Raw genomic sequence first — 17482 nt, 5'->3', positions numbered from 1 at the left:
CTAATCCTTGCTTCCACACCTGAAACTTCACCTCGAGTTCTGATAGTGATTCAGCAATTAGAGCAAGGTCGTCAGCATAGAGGAGTTCCCAGGGGCATCCTGTCTTGAATTCCTCTGTTATTGCCTGGAGGACTATGATAAATAGGAGGGGGTTGAGAACTGATCCTTGGTGGACCCCTACTCCTACTAGGAATTTTTCACTGTACTCATTGCCAACCCTCACCTTACTGACAGCATCCCTGTACATGGCTTGCTCAGCTCTCACTAACCCTTCATCTATCTCTAGTTTCCCCATTGACCACCAGATAAGGGATTGGGGGACCCTGTGAAAGGCTTTCTTCATGTCAATGAAAGCCAGGTACAGAGGCTTATCTTTGGCTAGGTATTTCTCTTGCAGCTGTCTTACCCGAAATATAGCATCAGTAGTACTTTCCCCTGGCACGAACCCAAACTGCATCTCATCTAGATTGACTCTCTCCCTAATTAGTTGGGCTATGACTCTCTCTATGACCTTCATTACCGGATCCAACAACTTGATACCTCTGTAATATTTGTAGCAGTTGAGTATGGTGCTGCTACACCAGTCATTGGGTATGACTCCGTGTATCACCTGGTTAACTATACAGGTGACTCAGCTATAGCTAACACCGCCAGATATTTTGAGCATCTCTGCAGTAATTCCTGATGGGCCTGGGGCTTTCCCTGTCTTCATACCCTTAATTGCTTTATCTACCAAGGTACTGTCAATTTGGATAGCTGGTCCCTCGGTTGGGTCAACATTCGGCAGACTCTCTTTCTCCCATTCATTCTCTTTATTGGGCAACCTTTCATAATGGCATCTCCAAACCTCACTCTTCGCAGCCTCATTTAATGCAAGTGAACCATCTTCCATGCGGACACATTTCTCTCCTATGACATTATGATTCCCTCTCACACAGTCTTGCAACACGAAATACCTCAAGTCTTTGCTCCTCACGGCACAGAACACTGGCAAATTTTTTCTTATCTGCTTCCCCCTCTGGCTAAATAAACCCATCTCCTAACTTCCCTTCTAGCAGTGTGATACAATTGCCTGCTACCACTGTTCTTTCAGTCCTTCCAAGCCTGTTTCTATTCCCTAATAGCCCTATCAACAACATTGTTCCACCACGACGTTACTTTGGGTTGAGTTGGGACTTTGCACCAGCCACGGATCTGGTCAGTGGCCCTCAGCAGGTTGTCCCATAGAAACCTCCAGTTGTCTTCCACATCATGTGATGCTATATCCCCCTCTATATCGCCAAAGGCTTTAATTAATACATCTAAATCTCTGTCCATTTGCAGGATCTTTAAGCTTCCAGACCCTTCTCCTCCATGCTGGTTGTCTTCTGGGCATCCACTTAGCCCTGATCCTAAAGTCACTAACTACCAGTCTATGTTGTGGGGTACATTCTTTGCCTGGGAAGGTTTTAGCATTTATAAGCAGCCATCTTTTCCTTTTTCTGGCGAGGATGTAGTCAGTTTGGCTAGTGTGTCTGCCAGAACAGTAGGTGACTAGCTGGCTGGCAGGTTTTCTGATGGTAGAATTGCAAACCATAAGATCATTTGCATTGCAGAACTCCAGCAACCTGGTTCTCTCCTCATTGCAGGAACCAAAACCATAGCCTCCATGTATGCTATGGAAGCCCCCTGCATGTTGTCCAACATGTCCATTGAAGTCACCAGCCACAAAGAGAAGGTCCCTGTCATTCGTCAATGAGGTAGTCTGCAAGATATGTCATAAAATCAGTCTTTCTGCCCATCAGGTAGCCCCGGCTGAGGGGCATAGGCTGAGATAATGGTTGCTAACCCATGATGTAGCACTAATCTAATCTTAAGTATTTTATCGCATACTCTGACTACCTCGATTACCTTATCAATCCATTTCTCTGCAACAAGTATACCCATGCCCCCAACCCCGTCATTGTTCCCTGCCCAGAAAGTCTTGTATCTGCATTCTTTGTCTGAGAGGTACCTAGCGGAACCTCCTCTCCACCTTACTTCTTGGATGCAGCACAAATCTACACGTCTGTGTTGAAGCATCTCAACAATCTCACCAGACCTACCTTTCAGTGGGCCCACGTTGAGTGTAACAACTCACTCTGAGGGTATGGGAGGTGTGGGCCTGTGAGACCCTGAGATGGGGGGCAGCAGTGTCATGTACCTGAAAAGAAAGCTCGCATTTGGCAGAATTCATAAACAAACAATAGCCTTCAACCTGCTGCGAAATAGCAAAATTAGACAAGAGCATCTGGATTCGTACTCTTTCGGTGGAGTCATTAAAATGGAGTAGGGGAGTCCGAGTGTATGTGCTAGTTTATATAGGGTTGGGTGGTGGAAGATGGGGAAGTATTGGCGAAGCAAGTGGTAATCGAAACAGAGAGGGGAGGGAGACCAGAATTAGGGTGGTCAGGGATAGAACATGAGGGAGAAAAATACTCTGTTGGGATTTTGGATAACAAAATTTAATGAAACAGCAAATGCTGATAATAGTGAAATAGAATTGAAAAATCTTAGAATTTTTGGTCAGCCAATCTGTGAGAAACAAGTGAGAAACTTGAATAAACGAATAAGCGACAAATAATGAAGGAACTTAGGTTTGCTTTAAGACAAAAGCGAGGAAATGAAACTATGTTTACATGGTAATGAAACAGATAGAATAATGAAAGGGACTAATAAGGGGTTTATGATCTGCGCAGAAATAGAGAAGTAGATGAACAAGGTTGAAAAAAAAGGTGTTTTTTTTCTTATCTGAGCATCTCCTGGACTTGTTTCGGCAGAGTTATTAAAATGGAGTAGGGGAATCCGAATGTGTGTGCTAGTTTATATAGGGTTGGATGGTGGAGGATGGGGAAGTACTGGCGAAGCAAGTGGTAATCGAAACTGAGAGACAGAATGAGGCAAAGGGAGAAGGGGCCAGAGTCAGGATGGTCAGGGATATAATGAAATATTTCTTTATTGTTTATGTATGAGGTGTATTGAAAAAGTATCTGACCACTGGGTGTAAAAAAAAATGTATGTTTTACAAATTTTATGTAATCACCTTCAAAACACTTCCCTTGGGAGTTCACATATTTCTCGTAGCAGTTCTGCTCCTGCTGGTAACACCTCTGGAATGCTGCAGAGCTTTGCTATCACTTTCCTCATAATTTTCTCTTGTGGCTCTAATCACTTTCCTTTCAGTATGGTTTTCAGTTTCGAGAAGATTAGAAGTCTCATGGTGCTAAGTCGGGAGAGTAGGGTGCTTGTTGGACAAGTGGTGTGTTGTTCTTGACCAGGAAAGGCTGGATTACAAGGTGTGTTCAAAAAGTGTCTGACTTTATTTTCCCACTCACACTTTGCATGCACAAATCCTCCATTAAAATAAAAAGCACTGATCTTGTGCTTATTCCCACTTTGAGAGAGATTTTTTGGATTGTTACAACAGTCATCCATGACTTTTTGCTGAACCTTCTCAATTGGCTCCTCATTTTGGTTAGTGGATAGTCTACCTGAGCGTGCCTTGCTGTCTGAAGCAGCTGTATCACTCCTTGATCTGAGTTTAGCCCATGGTTTGAGCTTGAGTATCACCAAGCGTTTGGCAAAATCTGATGAGTGCACACTACACGTGTGTAATCTAGGCGTAACTGCCAGGAACTGATGTGGCCTACCAGCATGAAAAAAATGTTCATACATGAGCAGGAAGAGTGGTATCACTTGCCACCAAAAGGCTTTTGCCCAGGAAAAAATAAAGTCAGATACCTTTTGAATGCACTTCATATTTGTAACAGTAACTTTCAGGTTGGATATATGAGAACACAATTCACAGCTATTCACAGACAATGTCTAATAAATTAATTTTATATTTTCTCTCTTAGAATATTACTATTTGAAAAGATTGAAAAGAATGCCTCTTTTAAGCATATCACAGTGGTAAGTTATAGGTGTAGAGGTTATATAAAATATAAAATTGAGGTTGTTATCACACAACTTCTTTCCTGTGTGAATATGTTCTATGGTTATTGCTTTACATAGAATGAATTTAGACAGCAAGTGTGGTGTGTAATTAAAAAGATTGTTTCATAGCCAACTGGTTGGGTTCCATCCCACGATGTAACACCTTGGGCAAGTGTCTTCCACTTTAACTCCAGGCTGATCAAAGCCTTGGGAATTGATTTGGTAGACAAAAACTAAAAGAAGTCCATTGTGTGTGTGTGAGCGAGAGAAAGAGTAGGCCACAGAAAATTTGCCTCAATTATCTGTCTGACCCATGCAAGCAAGGAAATGTGAATGTTAAAACAACGATGACAACAGTATTCTGTATTAAGATATTCATATGTAGGTAGGTAATTGTTTTGGAAGAATGATTTATCACAGTCATATGCCTTTTATGCTGTATGAGTATACTTGTGTCTTTTTAAGTTACCAGCATGAGAGAATGATCTACCACAGATATTACATTGATATGGCTTCTCTCCTGTGTGAATACGTTTGTGAGTAATTAAGTGACTTGTTACAGAGAATGGTTTCCCACAGATGTCACAGTGATATTGCCTTTCTCCTCTACGAATGTGTTTGTGATCAGTCAACTTACTATTTACAGGGAATGATTTCTCAGTTAAATGAAGGTGTTTGTGTTTAGTTAAGTACCTATTGTGAGAAAATGGTATACCACAAATATCACAGTGATATGGTTTCTCTCCTATATGGATGCGTTTGTGTTTAGTTACGTCACTATTTTGAGAGAACGAATTACCACAGATATCACAGTGATATGGCTTCTCTCCTGTATGAATACGTTTGTGAATAATTAAATGACTTGTTTGAGAAAATGATTTGCCACAGATATCACAATGATATGGTTTGTCTCCTGTATGAATATGTTTATGTGTAGTTAGGTGACTTCTTTGAGAAAATGATATACCACAGATATCACACTGGTATGGCTTCTCTCCTGTATGAATATGTCTGTGTATAGTTAATTTACTTCTAGCAAAGAATGATTTACCACAGATCTCACAGAAATATGGCTTCTTTCTTTTATGAATATAGCTGTGATGTATGGTTAGAGTACTTCCATGAGAGAAGGATATATCACACATATCACAGCGGTATGGTTTCCCTCCTGTATGAATACGTCTATGCATAGTTAAGTTACTTGTTGCAGAGAATGATTTATCACAGATATCACACTGATGTGGTTTCTCTCCTGTATGAATGTACTTATGTGTAGTTAAGTTACTCGCTGCAGAAAATGATTTACCACAGATATCACAATGATAAGGTTTCTCTCCTGTATGAATATGTCTATGTACATTTAGGTTACTTGTTGCTGAGAAAGATTTGCCACAGATATCACAGTGATATGGCTTCTCTCCTGTATGAATGCGTTGGTGTTTAGTTAAGTTACTTCCTACAGAGAATGATTTACCACAGATATTACAGTGATATGGTTTTTCTCCTGTATGAGTATGTCTGTGAGTAGTTAAGTGACCACTTTGAGAGAATGATTTATCACAGACTTCACAGTGATATGGCTTCTCTCCTGTATGAATGTGTCTGTGTTTTGATAAGTTACTTTTTTCAGAGAATGATTTACCACAGATATTGCAATCGTATGGTTTTTCACCTGTATGAATACGTTTGTGAGTGTTTAGGTTGCCTTTTTTAGCGAATGACTTTTTACAGATATCACAGTGATGTGATGATTTTCTTATTGCTTTCAGTATCCCATCATTAATTACATTTAACCTACTGCTCACATAATTCATTTTCTATAAGTTTATTTTCTTCCACCACAATATATATATGTATATATATATATATAAATATTTCTTGTCTTTTTTTGTATATTTGACTCATAAGAAATATTTTTACTGTTATCTTCTCATCAACTGAGCTCTTTGTCAATGTCTGAAGAAGCTGCAACCTCTTTTGTAAATTTGTCCAGGTTGAAGGAGAATGAAAAGATCATCTTAAACAGATTCCAGACAGTAATTCTATCAGATTTATACAAACAGGGTTATATAATTTCTGTATATTTTCCTTAAGTCTTTAAAAGATGATAAAAAGTTGATGATGCATCTGATGTAAACATTTTCTTTTTAGCCAATACCATCTGATATTCTGAAATAACAGAGAGAAACAATATAAGATGTAGACGATACATAAAATGTAAATATAACAATGAACATTTTTCTCGATTTCTATGGTGATGAACTGTCGAGAGAAGTATCTAGTTAAAAGTAGGCCATTGTACCTGGCATTCACTGACCTGGAGAATGTCTTTGACAGGGTTCCCCCGCTCTATGACATGGTGATCTCTGAGGAAGCTAGGAGTTGATGAATGGTTTATGAGGGTTGTACAAGCCACGTATAGGGATGCAGTCAGTAAAGTGACAGTTGGGCATGAGTACTACAATAAAGTAGGGTACAGGTAGGTGTGTACTGGGGCTCAGTTCTTATCCCTTCTTATTCATCCTTGTTCTCCAGATCATAATAGTGGAATTTATAACTTGCTGCTTTGGGAACTATTATATGTCAATGACCTCATTCTTAAAGCAGAATCTATAGTAGAATTTGAAAAGAAATTCTTGGTAATGGAAGCAAACCTGGAATTGAAGGGCCTTAAAGTTAACTAAGCAAAGACAAAAGTTCTAGTAAGCAGAAAAATAGACCCACCCCCAACCTGCTCAGGTAAATGGCCCTGCTTGATATGTAGGAGAGGTTAAGGCAGGAATTCAATATAATGTACGTGGTGCAAGCTACGGACGCAAAAGTGATGCAGTGGAATCGCAGGAAAATTAACTGAGAAAGTAGTGTGTATGTGGAAGAAGCATAGGAGCCATAAGGACTAAGGAGACAGGGAATATAGATTTTCTTGAACGCCTTGGAGGCTCCTTAGAAATAATGGATGACATTCTGAAAATATAGTTGCTAGAATAAGGAGGTATTACTTTGTTGGTTACAAAAGGTTTCTCTCTCTCTGAACAAAGGCAGACTGTATGATGCTTTGGTACTAAAAGCAAAGCTACATTGTAGTGTGATGTAGACCATGAATATAGAGGAAATGCAAGGACTAGAGAGGACTGAAGCTAGTACACTCTGCTGGATGTGCATACATGACAAAGTGCCATGGTTTTGATCTTTCAAAAATAAGACATAAAAGGAATGAGTTGTAGTGTGCAAGACAGACAACTGCACTGGTTTGGTCATGTGATGTGTATGGCTGAGATCAGCTGTACAAAGAAATGCTGGTTGTTTAATGTGGATGGGAACTTGTGGAAGAGGAAGACGTGGGATGAAGTAGTGAAGGCTGAGCAGAAGATAAGAAGGGCCCAATATGAATGGCAATTCACTATGCTTGAGAAGACCTGTCCAACACAGCAAAAAAGATATCTTAAATAAAAGCATTCTGATTATGCTTGTAACTGATTTTGCCCTGTCAACCATTCCTCACATCTCCTTCCTCTAACACCCAGCTTTCCATCACTTTGCAGATTATCCCTTCCTCTTTCTGTGTACCTTCATCACTCCACATATTACCCCTCCCTCCCCTATTTATATTTCTACACTCTCAGTTATCTCTCTCCTATGTAACACACCATTAAAATATTTCACATATGGACTATAAGAACTGCTGTAATTTAATCATCCTTAGTCTGATGTGATATTTCAGAATATAAAATTCCTTCTTCAGATATCCCTAGGAATTGATGGAGCTGCTGCTATAATCAGCTTCTACAGCTAGATACCTTTCCTAATGCCAACCACTTTTCAGCATGTAATATCTGAAGAAAGAATTTTATGTTCCAAAATATCATATCAGACTATGGATGATTAAATTACAACAGTTATTATAGTCCATTGTTGTACCATTCAGAACAATTTATTCTTTATAAACAATATACAATGCTTCAAGCAAGCTACAATACTCTCCTATTTCACATATCTGCTTTCACCCTCAGCACCCTCTTATATATGCTATCACATCTTACTTACTATAGCCACCCTTATATACTGCTACACTTCTCTCCTTTCCACTACTATACATTGTACATCATACTCTGCCCCTCATCCTTCTGATCTACCCCCTCTTAAGCCACTTCTATCGCTCACCATACCCTCTCTCTCCATATAGCTGTTTCCCATCACTCATATCTCCTCCAACTCCCATCTCCAATCATCTGTTACTCTTCCCTCACACACTTATAAAAATACCCACTACTTTCTACCATTTCCTGACCCACTGTCTGTATCCTCTTTTACACTCACTTTTCTATGCCCTGGGAGTCAGCTCTGGCATTCCATCACTACCATCTTTATCCCCTCCCAACTGCTCACAGCCACTAGAGCCAGTGACATGAAGAGGCTCCCAGCACCTGCTGAAAAGTGGTTGGCATTAGGAAGGGTATCTAGCTGTAGAAGCCATGTTGAAGCTCAGCCAAGCTGGGCAGCTTGATGCGTGCTCTCAAACCATCCAATCTATATCGGAATGGAAAATGGCTGCTAAATGATGATGGGAGAAGAAACATTTACCTAAACAAATGACTTTTAATTTCTAATTGGATGTTAAAATTCCATCATACAACCTTGTGTGAAGTTGATATATTTAAAGACTGCAGCTACATTTTCAGACTGTGTAACATCATCAATGTTTTAGCATCCAGTTTTCCAGGCTTACATAGGTTAGATGGAATTTGTCAAGGTAGTTTTTCTATGACCGGATGTTCTTGTCACCAACTCTTACTTGTTTCCAAAGCAAGGTAATATTTCCCATAACAAGATATGCCCTCCACCATATATTTCTCTCCATCATTTGCTACAGTCACCTTAATCCTGCCCATTCACTCAGACCAAACCTTGGTATCACCTCACCTATTCTCACCATTCTCAATGTCCCTGAAGGTCATGTCCTGGCACATCTTTGCAATCATCTCCCTCACTATCATTCTCTTTATCTTATTCTCTAACTCAATCTTCTTTCTTTTCCAGTAGGAGTATCCCTGTATCTACACCACAACAAAACACTTATCTGTCCCCCTGTACATCTAATTTTTCAACTGGCACAAAGTGACACCCTCTCAATACTACTCCCCACTACCAATTGATGGGATTTTGTCTTGAGGTATTTGGTGATCTTGTTAGTGCCGGTGCCACATAAAAAGCACCCAGTCCACACCCTGTAAAATGGTTGGCATTAGGAAGGACATCCAGCTGTAGAAACCATGCCAAAACAAACAATGAAGCCTGTTGGGGCTCCTAGCCTTGTCAGCTCCTGTCAACCATCCAACCCATGCCAGCATGATGGAAAATTTGATCTTAAGTGATGATGATGATATATAAAAGATGAACGTCTTTCAGTTTTTGTCAACCAAATACAGCCTCAGCCGATAGTAGAAGAGACTTGCCCAAGGTGTCATGTAGTGAGACTGAAATCAAAACCTTGTGGTTGAGAAAGTTTCAAGTTCCCATTTCTCAGAATTGTGATGAATGAGAATGTGAAATTCTGAGTAACAGTTTTGTGCATATATATTTTGCAGGGTTAAGATTAGGGTTATATAAAATACTTCTGATTCATCATCTTTCTTCCCCTTAAATATGAGTCACCGTGTAGCTCCGCTACAAGAACCTGCTCTACCCCAACCTCAACTCTCAAAACCCATCTAAAACAAGGATGCACTCCTCTCCTTGGATTTTGTAGACTTGTGAGCTGCATGGTAACCTCAGTAGTACTAGTGACATGAAAAAGCACTGGTTAGCATTAGAAAGGGTTTGCAGCAGGGAACAGTGCAGTCCTTTGATTCATCAGATCCAGTCAAACTGTTCAATTCATGCAACACGGACGTTAAATGATGGTATCATCATTTCACATACAGGCTTTTAATTTTCATCTACCAAATTCACTCATGGTTGGGGACAACAGAAGACACTTGCCTAAGGTGCTGTCCTAAGACCACATGGTTAGAAAGCGAGTTTCCATACTACATAGCCACGCCTTTTTAAAAATTAGTGAAAGGAAAAGAAACCAGTTGTCTTCAGCAAGATTTGAACTAAGTACATAAAGAGATGTAAATAAATTCTGCGGTTTTTGTTTTTTTTTTTGTATATATTCTGTTACATCTGACATTCTTATTTACAGCCATACACATTCAGAGCTTGTAAACTTGCGAGACAAACAGATCTGGTGCAGACTGGGCAAGTCATTGAGGTCGTAAATGATGCTAAAAGGACTTTGACGAATATAGCTGATTGATTGACTAAATGATTAATCAAACAATCAATTATTTAAGTAGTTAACTAGTTGATTAATAATAATAATAATAATGATGACGATAATAAAAGAAGTGAAATAGAACCAACGCGTTTATTATTGACGTAATGACCGTCCTGAGATACAAAAATATGGGTTGTTCTAACATACGAGTTCACACCAAAAATCTTGCAAACCAAATACAAATACGAAATAGTGAAAGTGGATTTATTTTGTAAATCTAATAGCTTTCGGTGGTTTCTGGGTATAACTGATTTTTTTATACAATATTCGTCCTTATTTGCTGTCGATTTGAATGAACTTCCGATTCATTATTATTTAAATTACATTTTAACTTTATTTACAACATTGGTGTTGATTTTAACACGGCGTGGGGAAGACTCTGAGACATCATTTGACATTTAAAAGAGAAAAAAAATAATAATTTAAACAAATGGGAATCCTCCCTGTCAAGTTTGTTTCCGCCAAATGGCATTGACCAAACAATATTCCTTGCAGACAATTTGATGTCCCTCATTAAAAAATGTTTATAAAGTGATTTATGTGGCGACAGAATGGATATAATGTAGTTGACAAAATATATAGTATGTAGTATCCTGTTTGATACGTTTTGTAATACTTTTATAATAAATTCTTATTAAACAATCAGTAAATAACGATATTTTGATATTCTCAAAATAACAAAAAACATCAGGAATGGTTAAGAGTTCCGCTACAAATGACACTTTAGGCTCTTAATACTTACGGCAATATTTCATAAATGACGGTTTCTCTCGTTGTAGAGAAAATATTTTATGCAAGATATTATTCGAACTTTGTCTGGCATTTGAGAAATGAGAAATATTTTTAAAAAGACGTTATTTTCACATTTGATCAATATTTTCGTTTCCGGGAAACAGGACGGAAGTGAAAGCTACTCTTACAGCGCATGCGTATCTATTATTCTACTTTCATTTAATTTCCATTAATTTCTATCACAGCTAATTGTTTCTATCGTATTTGGTCATGTAATTGGATTCCATTTATTCACTAGGATGTTTTATAGGAATATTAAATTGATTCTGAGGGGTTACTTTGATCGGCCTTTGATGATAAAATTGGATTCTTTTTATTTGGGACTTTTTTTTGTGGGTGTCACCAAAATTCCAATGTCAGTCTATTCTACATTTCGCATAAAGGGACGCACCACCTATGTTAATCAGCTGTTCAGAAGTTGGTTGTTTTGATATTGGAAGTAAATTAAGGGAAACAATTAAACGGACAAAGGTAGATTTTTTTCCCTGTGTGTAACGAGAATGTTATTAGTGGATAGCTTCTTTCTCGAAACACTATAACAAAAGTGACAGAGATGAACTTACATAGCAAGTGTTTCGATCTGAGTTTATGTGCTGAAAGTAAAGCGATTGCAGCGTACAAGACACAGGTTAGCCATTCAGAAACACACAATGCCTGTCAACCTCACGTATATATTTATGTGTAATAAGGTGTCAAAACTTTCGTCGCTTGAAACTGACAAAGAATCTTGCTGCATCTGAAAATTCTTGAAAATACTGTGGTAAGATGGCTTGGGATGTTTCTCTTGGTGTTTTGTTTTTGTTGGTTGCCCATAGCGGCTCAGTTATTAATGAAACATGATGACTTTTGGTATCAGCTGGGGGTTTTATATATATATATATATTCATTCTCATTTCTTCCGGCCCTATTATTCGTAGAATACAATGTTGGTCGGAGGACTGAAGGTTTTACGGAGTTGCTCTCTGGACTGTCGTATGTTAGAGTAGTATTAGCAGTAGTAATGGTAGTTCTATATTTAAGAGATGAGGAATTAGGTACATTTGACGGATATTTGTCCTCATCTTGTTTGTTGTTAATACAACGTTTCGGCTGAGAAGCCAGGTTCGAAGTTTCCCCAAGACACTGGATGAAGGCTGGAGGGTATATCAGCCGAAACGTTGTGTTAACAACAAATAAGATGAGGACAAATACCCGTCAGATGTAAATAATGTAGCAGTAACCATAGTTGGGTACGTTTTGTTTTGTCTTTTCACCCTCGTTAAAAAAATTGCAATTAAAAAATGGGATTACCTCCCCACTAAAAACTTGAGTTATCTCCCATATGCAAAAACCTTTTTCGACTGAGCTTTATCTAGGCTTATCTTATTAATTTACATTTAGGACATTGCAAGGACTAATACAAATACTGTCTTAATATAAAACAAACAGCGAAATTTTAAGGATTTGATGTAGAGTTAAATCTTAATAAATATTATCTTTTTGAGAAAGCTTTTTCGAAGATAGTTCAGTTGGGAAGAGTCCATTTGCAAATACACACACACATATATAGGAAGAGAAAGAAAGCACACCCTGTGAAAGTCGACCCCCATCCCGACCCCACCCGACTCTCACTCTGCCCCTATCCTCCCCCTACATGCACCAACCCTCTGCACACCCTACCGACACAAAGACAAACACACAGGAGCCCTGAAACTGCCTCTCCACCGTTCTATGAGAAAAAATACATAAATATATGACAGGACAAATAGAGAACATTATGGAAAAATGGACACATGGGACAAATATGATAAAAGTAAATCCGAATTACCATGGTGATATAATTGTGTGGTGCCAAACAATTATCAAGAATAAATGACTACGATGAGGACTATGGATACAGGGTCAAGAAAATTAGTACCAGCCAATTACTTAAGTAGATTATCATGACCTTCACGATGATTATAATAAACAGATTCTTCAGAAGGATGAAGATTAACAGTGTTTTAAAGTCGCTCGGAGGTGGGGGCCGAACAGCTTCATTTCATTTTTCGTCCATTATTTTAGTCATCCCTTACATTGTTTTGTTTTTGTTCCCACCTTGTATTGTCTCCTCTATGTTGACCCTTGTCGGTAATAAAGAAGTTTTTATATTTATGGATTACTTATATTCACGCACTACAGTAGAAGTGATGAAAGTCGAAAGTTGATAATTGTTGCTGGTTTCATGTTTTCTAAACACGTCTTACACTTTGTTTTATTGTCTTATGGCAGTTTGTTGATGCTTTCCCCCTTCTTCAAAGGGGGTAGCATTGGTGTTAAGGATGGAGCATGAAAACCTCAGCCCCTCGGAGCTTACGTATTCCAAAGAGGAACTACTGAGGTTTGTAAAAATAATGGAGGAACAAATGGAGAAGAAAAGAAATTGTGTTGCAATGGCTAAGAGTCACAGCAACGAAATTGAATTATCAGAACTAAGCAAATATACGAACATGTTTTGTAGGGAAGGGTGCGATGCATAGATGTCCCCTCCCAAAGAAGTTTTAAAAGCAACCAAGGAGAGAACTATCATATACAGGATATGCTCTGTAAAAACAAAGAAAATAGAAATTATTTTGACCATCCAAGTCAAAAAAGCTTTAAAACTAATCTGGCAAGGGATTTCTTACCTTGCCAGAGGAAGGAAGTTTGGAATGGTAGAGGTGTGCTTCTAAGAAGCCTGAAAGACGGGAGAAGGGTTACTTCTACCCATTTTCAAACAAGATGATGGTCATGAACCCCCTCCATTTGATAGATCGGTACCTCCAATGCTTCGATTGGTCATCACGCGGGACGAAGTCAAACGTGTTATTCAAGGCCTCGATGTCAACAAGGGTCACGGCCCTGATGGCATACACCCACAGGTTATCAAAGCGTTGGCTCAGGTCATCTGCGAACCTTTAACACTTCTCTTAAAATATGTCATTGGCGACGGGTGTTATACCTGCGGACTGGAGAACAGCGATAATCTGCCCAATTTTCAAGAAAGGGAGCCGCAAAGACCCGCTTAACTATCGACCGGCTTCCCTTACATCAATAATCAGCAAGATGTTCGAAACCATCCTTAAGAAAAGTATGATGCTCCACCTCCAAAACACAGCCTCTATCTCTGATTCCCAACACGGCTTCGTGCCGAAGAGATCATGCTTGACCAACTTACTGGTAATGGAAGAATTGGTGACGCGCATCCTCGATGATAGTGATGCTGTTGACATCGTTTTATTGGACTTTGCCAAAGCTTTTGACTCGGTTAACCACCGCCTATTACTTGTCAAGCTTCAAGCATATAGTTTCCATCCGGATATTGTATGATGGGTTGGTGCCTTCCTCTCAGATCACTCCTTCCAAGTCCAAGTTAATGGTTCGTGGTCCGACGTCTCCAGTGCGAGCAGTGGCATGCCTCAAGGTTCAGTGCTTGGGCCCTTATTGTTCTTAGTCTTCATAAATGACTTGCCCGACGACCTCACACAACACACCCTTCTATTTGCCGATGATGTCAAACTGGTCGCTCCTCACGGTGATATAGAGGATCTTCATCGATGCCTCCACCAAATTTGGAGGTGGTCTAACGAATGGGACCTGTGTCTGAACGTGTCAAAGTGCTGTCATCTGCCTGTTGGCTCTCCTCCTGCAACTCAACTTGATTTCGAGCCAGGTCGTCTGCTGCTGGAGATGACCGATCAGGTAAAGGACCTGGGTATCTTGGTGGATTCCTCCTTTTCGCCTTCGGCCCAGTGCATCCATGCTGCTAACAAATCACGCGGAATTCAGTTCTTGATTCGACGGTCATTCGGAATGCTCACAGCAGCCATATTCCTACCACTCTATGTCACGCTGGTGAGACCCATATTGGAGTACGGGATTCAAGCCTCTTCTCCTTATCTCCTCAAAGACATACAGCATCTCGAAAGAGTCCAGAAGCTGGCTACCCGCATCGTTCATGGTCTCAAAAATTTGTCCTATGAAGAAAGGCTGAGGACGCTCGACCTTTATTCTCTAGAAAAACGCCGCCGCCATGGTGATCTCATTCTTGCTCACAACATCATAAGCGGAAAGTGTAACCTCTCGAAAGAGCTGTTCTTCACTCCTGCTCCAGAGCGTTGGCTGCAGGGTCATTCCGAAAAGCTCTACCTGCGACGATTTCATCTCAATCGAAGGAGAGGAGCTTTCTGTCCGGGTTGCGGATCCGTGGAACAAGCTGCCGGACGAGATGGTGAAGATGCCGACGACCGCTTTGTTCAAAGTCTCCCTTGACCTCAAGTGGCCTGAACTCTTTATATGAACACCACCCTGTACTTAACTCCATGTCCCCCTACATGGCCTTGCTTTTTGCTTTTTGAGCCAAAAAATTAACTAACTAACTAACTAACTATATACCTTGGGAGACGTGCTTCCAGGTCTAGGATAGAAGATATACACTGAGATTGATGTAGCCTGGACCTCACTGAGATAATAAGGGACTGTGAGTGGTGGAAATTTGGTGGAAATTACTTGAAGCTAAGTAAAATTGCAGTCATCCATAAGTATGACATCCTTTATGTCAATGGCCCCGCACTCCCTCTCCTAGATGAAGTCTTTGTCTTGCAGGTGCCAAGTAAAATGAATTCATACTGGAGCTATATAAATGCACATAAAAAGCACCTGGCACACTCTGTGGTGTGGTTTGCATTATGAAGGGCATCCAGCCATAGAAATCACGCCAAAACAGAATTGGAGTCTGGACAGTTCCAGTCAAATCATCCAACCCATGCCAGAATGGAAAATGGCCATATGATAATAGTAATAACAGAATTGGTAATTTAGTTACAGCTTTATAATCTGAATTCAAATCCCAATAAATTAATCTTTATCTTATATTATTCTTGGCTTGATCAAGAATTATTTAAGTTTAATGCTGGTTTATGTTCAATTCTCAAGGCAGCCATCAAAATTTCTTGCTTGTTACCAATGTTAGAAATTGAGGTTTATTAATCAATCCTGACAGAGTACATCAAATTAGCAGAAGCATCCACTTTCTCGTTCTTTGTATTTCTGCAACAGTTGATAGGGTTTTCATTCACCCGGCATTAATAAAATGAGGTTAAGCCATGTCTCACCCCTAATATTTTTATTTCATTTTACTCAAGTAAAAACAAAAATTTTCTTTCTTTCATTCTTAATACCACACCTTAGGAAAATTGACATTGTGCTAATGATCAGAAATTCATCATAGAAATTTAGCTTTGTTCTTAAACTGAATTCCTTGATCCTAACCACAATGTCAATTTTGTTAAGGTATGAGATGAACTCACCCAAGTAGATCACTGGTAATTATTTTCTATCATCTTAACAAAAAATGAAAGACAATGCCAGTTTGGTATAAATCCAACTCATAAGGATTTCCCAAACTACATGAGGTAAAATAACAAAGATGGTTTTATAGTTTTAACCACTTACTCCCGACAATAGACACAAAGGTTTAGAGAAATAGCTAACCTTACTTAATATTCTAATTCAGGAAATTTTAGCCCAAATATTTCTTGTTTACAGCTGTAGAAGCAAAGATGTGCAGAATGAGGAATGTTATTTATGTGCAAATATCAATACTTATTTTTTTTACACAACACAAGGCAACATAAAAATAGCTTATGCTGCAGAGTTGGTTGTTTCAGATATTACAAATAAAGTATCACACACACATGCTTTTGTTCAAAAATGGTATCAGTTTTTAACAGCAATCAGTGACTGGGAAAACATTCTCCAGGGGTATTTGATTTGCTTACTAATCAACTGACTGATTACATATGTTCACAGAATATCAATCATCATTAAAATTCAATACCACATTATCCTGCTATTCCTTTCATTAACAACTTAATAACCTCTAAAATTTAGTTTAAAATTATATAACTTCTGTTATAAACCCAAACTCGGATATCAAAGTTTAAAAGGTTCACATACAGTCTGTCCAGAGTTTGAATTGCTTCTGAGTAATTCTCACATTCACTTATGAGTTCATAAACGTCTTTATCTACATGCGCTATTAAACACCTAAGTTTGCTTTCATCAGTGATTGGCAGTTCTGCAGGAAATGATTCTAAAAAATGTTTAAAAGTTCTGAACCAATATTTCCATTCTTTCGAAGCTTGACTCAAACTTGGATCAGCAGTGAACAAATTTGGTTTTATAAATTTGCTGTGCATTCTCTCTCTTGCTCTAGCTGTATTTTTTTTAGTTGATTAAATTGTTATAAACCCAAACTCGAATATCAAAGTTTACAAACTCATAAGTGAATGTGAGAATTACTCGGAAGCAATTCAAACTCTGGAGAGACTGTATGTGAAACCTTTTAAACTTTGATATTCGAGTTTGGGTTTATAACAATTTAATCGACTAAAAATACAGCAATATACAATACAAATA

The 17482-nt window shown here is 38.9% G+C and overlaps 1 protein-coding gene across 1 annotated transcript in view; it reads right to left on the bottom strand.

Moving 5' to 3' along the window:
- Window positions 1–1784: 1784 nt before the first annotated feature.
- LOC118761283 (zinc finger protein 62 homolog) overlaps window positions 1785–17482 on the bottom strand; it is a 31943-nt gene continuing 16245 nt past the window's right edge. Inside the window, exon 3 of the mRNA XM_036499059.1 lies at window positions 1785–5398. Within this exon, the coding sequence (XP_036354952.1) occupies window positions 4386–5398 (1013 nt within the window). The 3' untranslated portion in view covers window positions 1785–4385. The remainder of the gene's footprint in view (window positions 5399–17482) is intronic.

The sequence above is a fragment of the Octopus sinensis genome, unplaced genomic scaffold, assembly GCF_006345805.1.
Source record: "Octopus sinensis unplaced genomic scaffold, ASM634580v1 Contig11478, whole genome shotgun sequence".
Taxonomy (NCBI): domain Eukaryota; kingdom Metazoa; phylum Mollusca; class Cephalopoda; order Octopoda; family Octopodidae; genus Octopus; species Octopus sinensis.
Note: the sequence above shows the minus strand (reverse complement) of the source record. Positions and strands in the feature narration are given on the sequence as shown.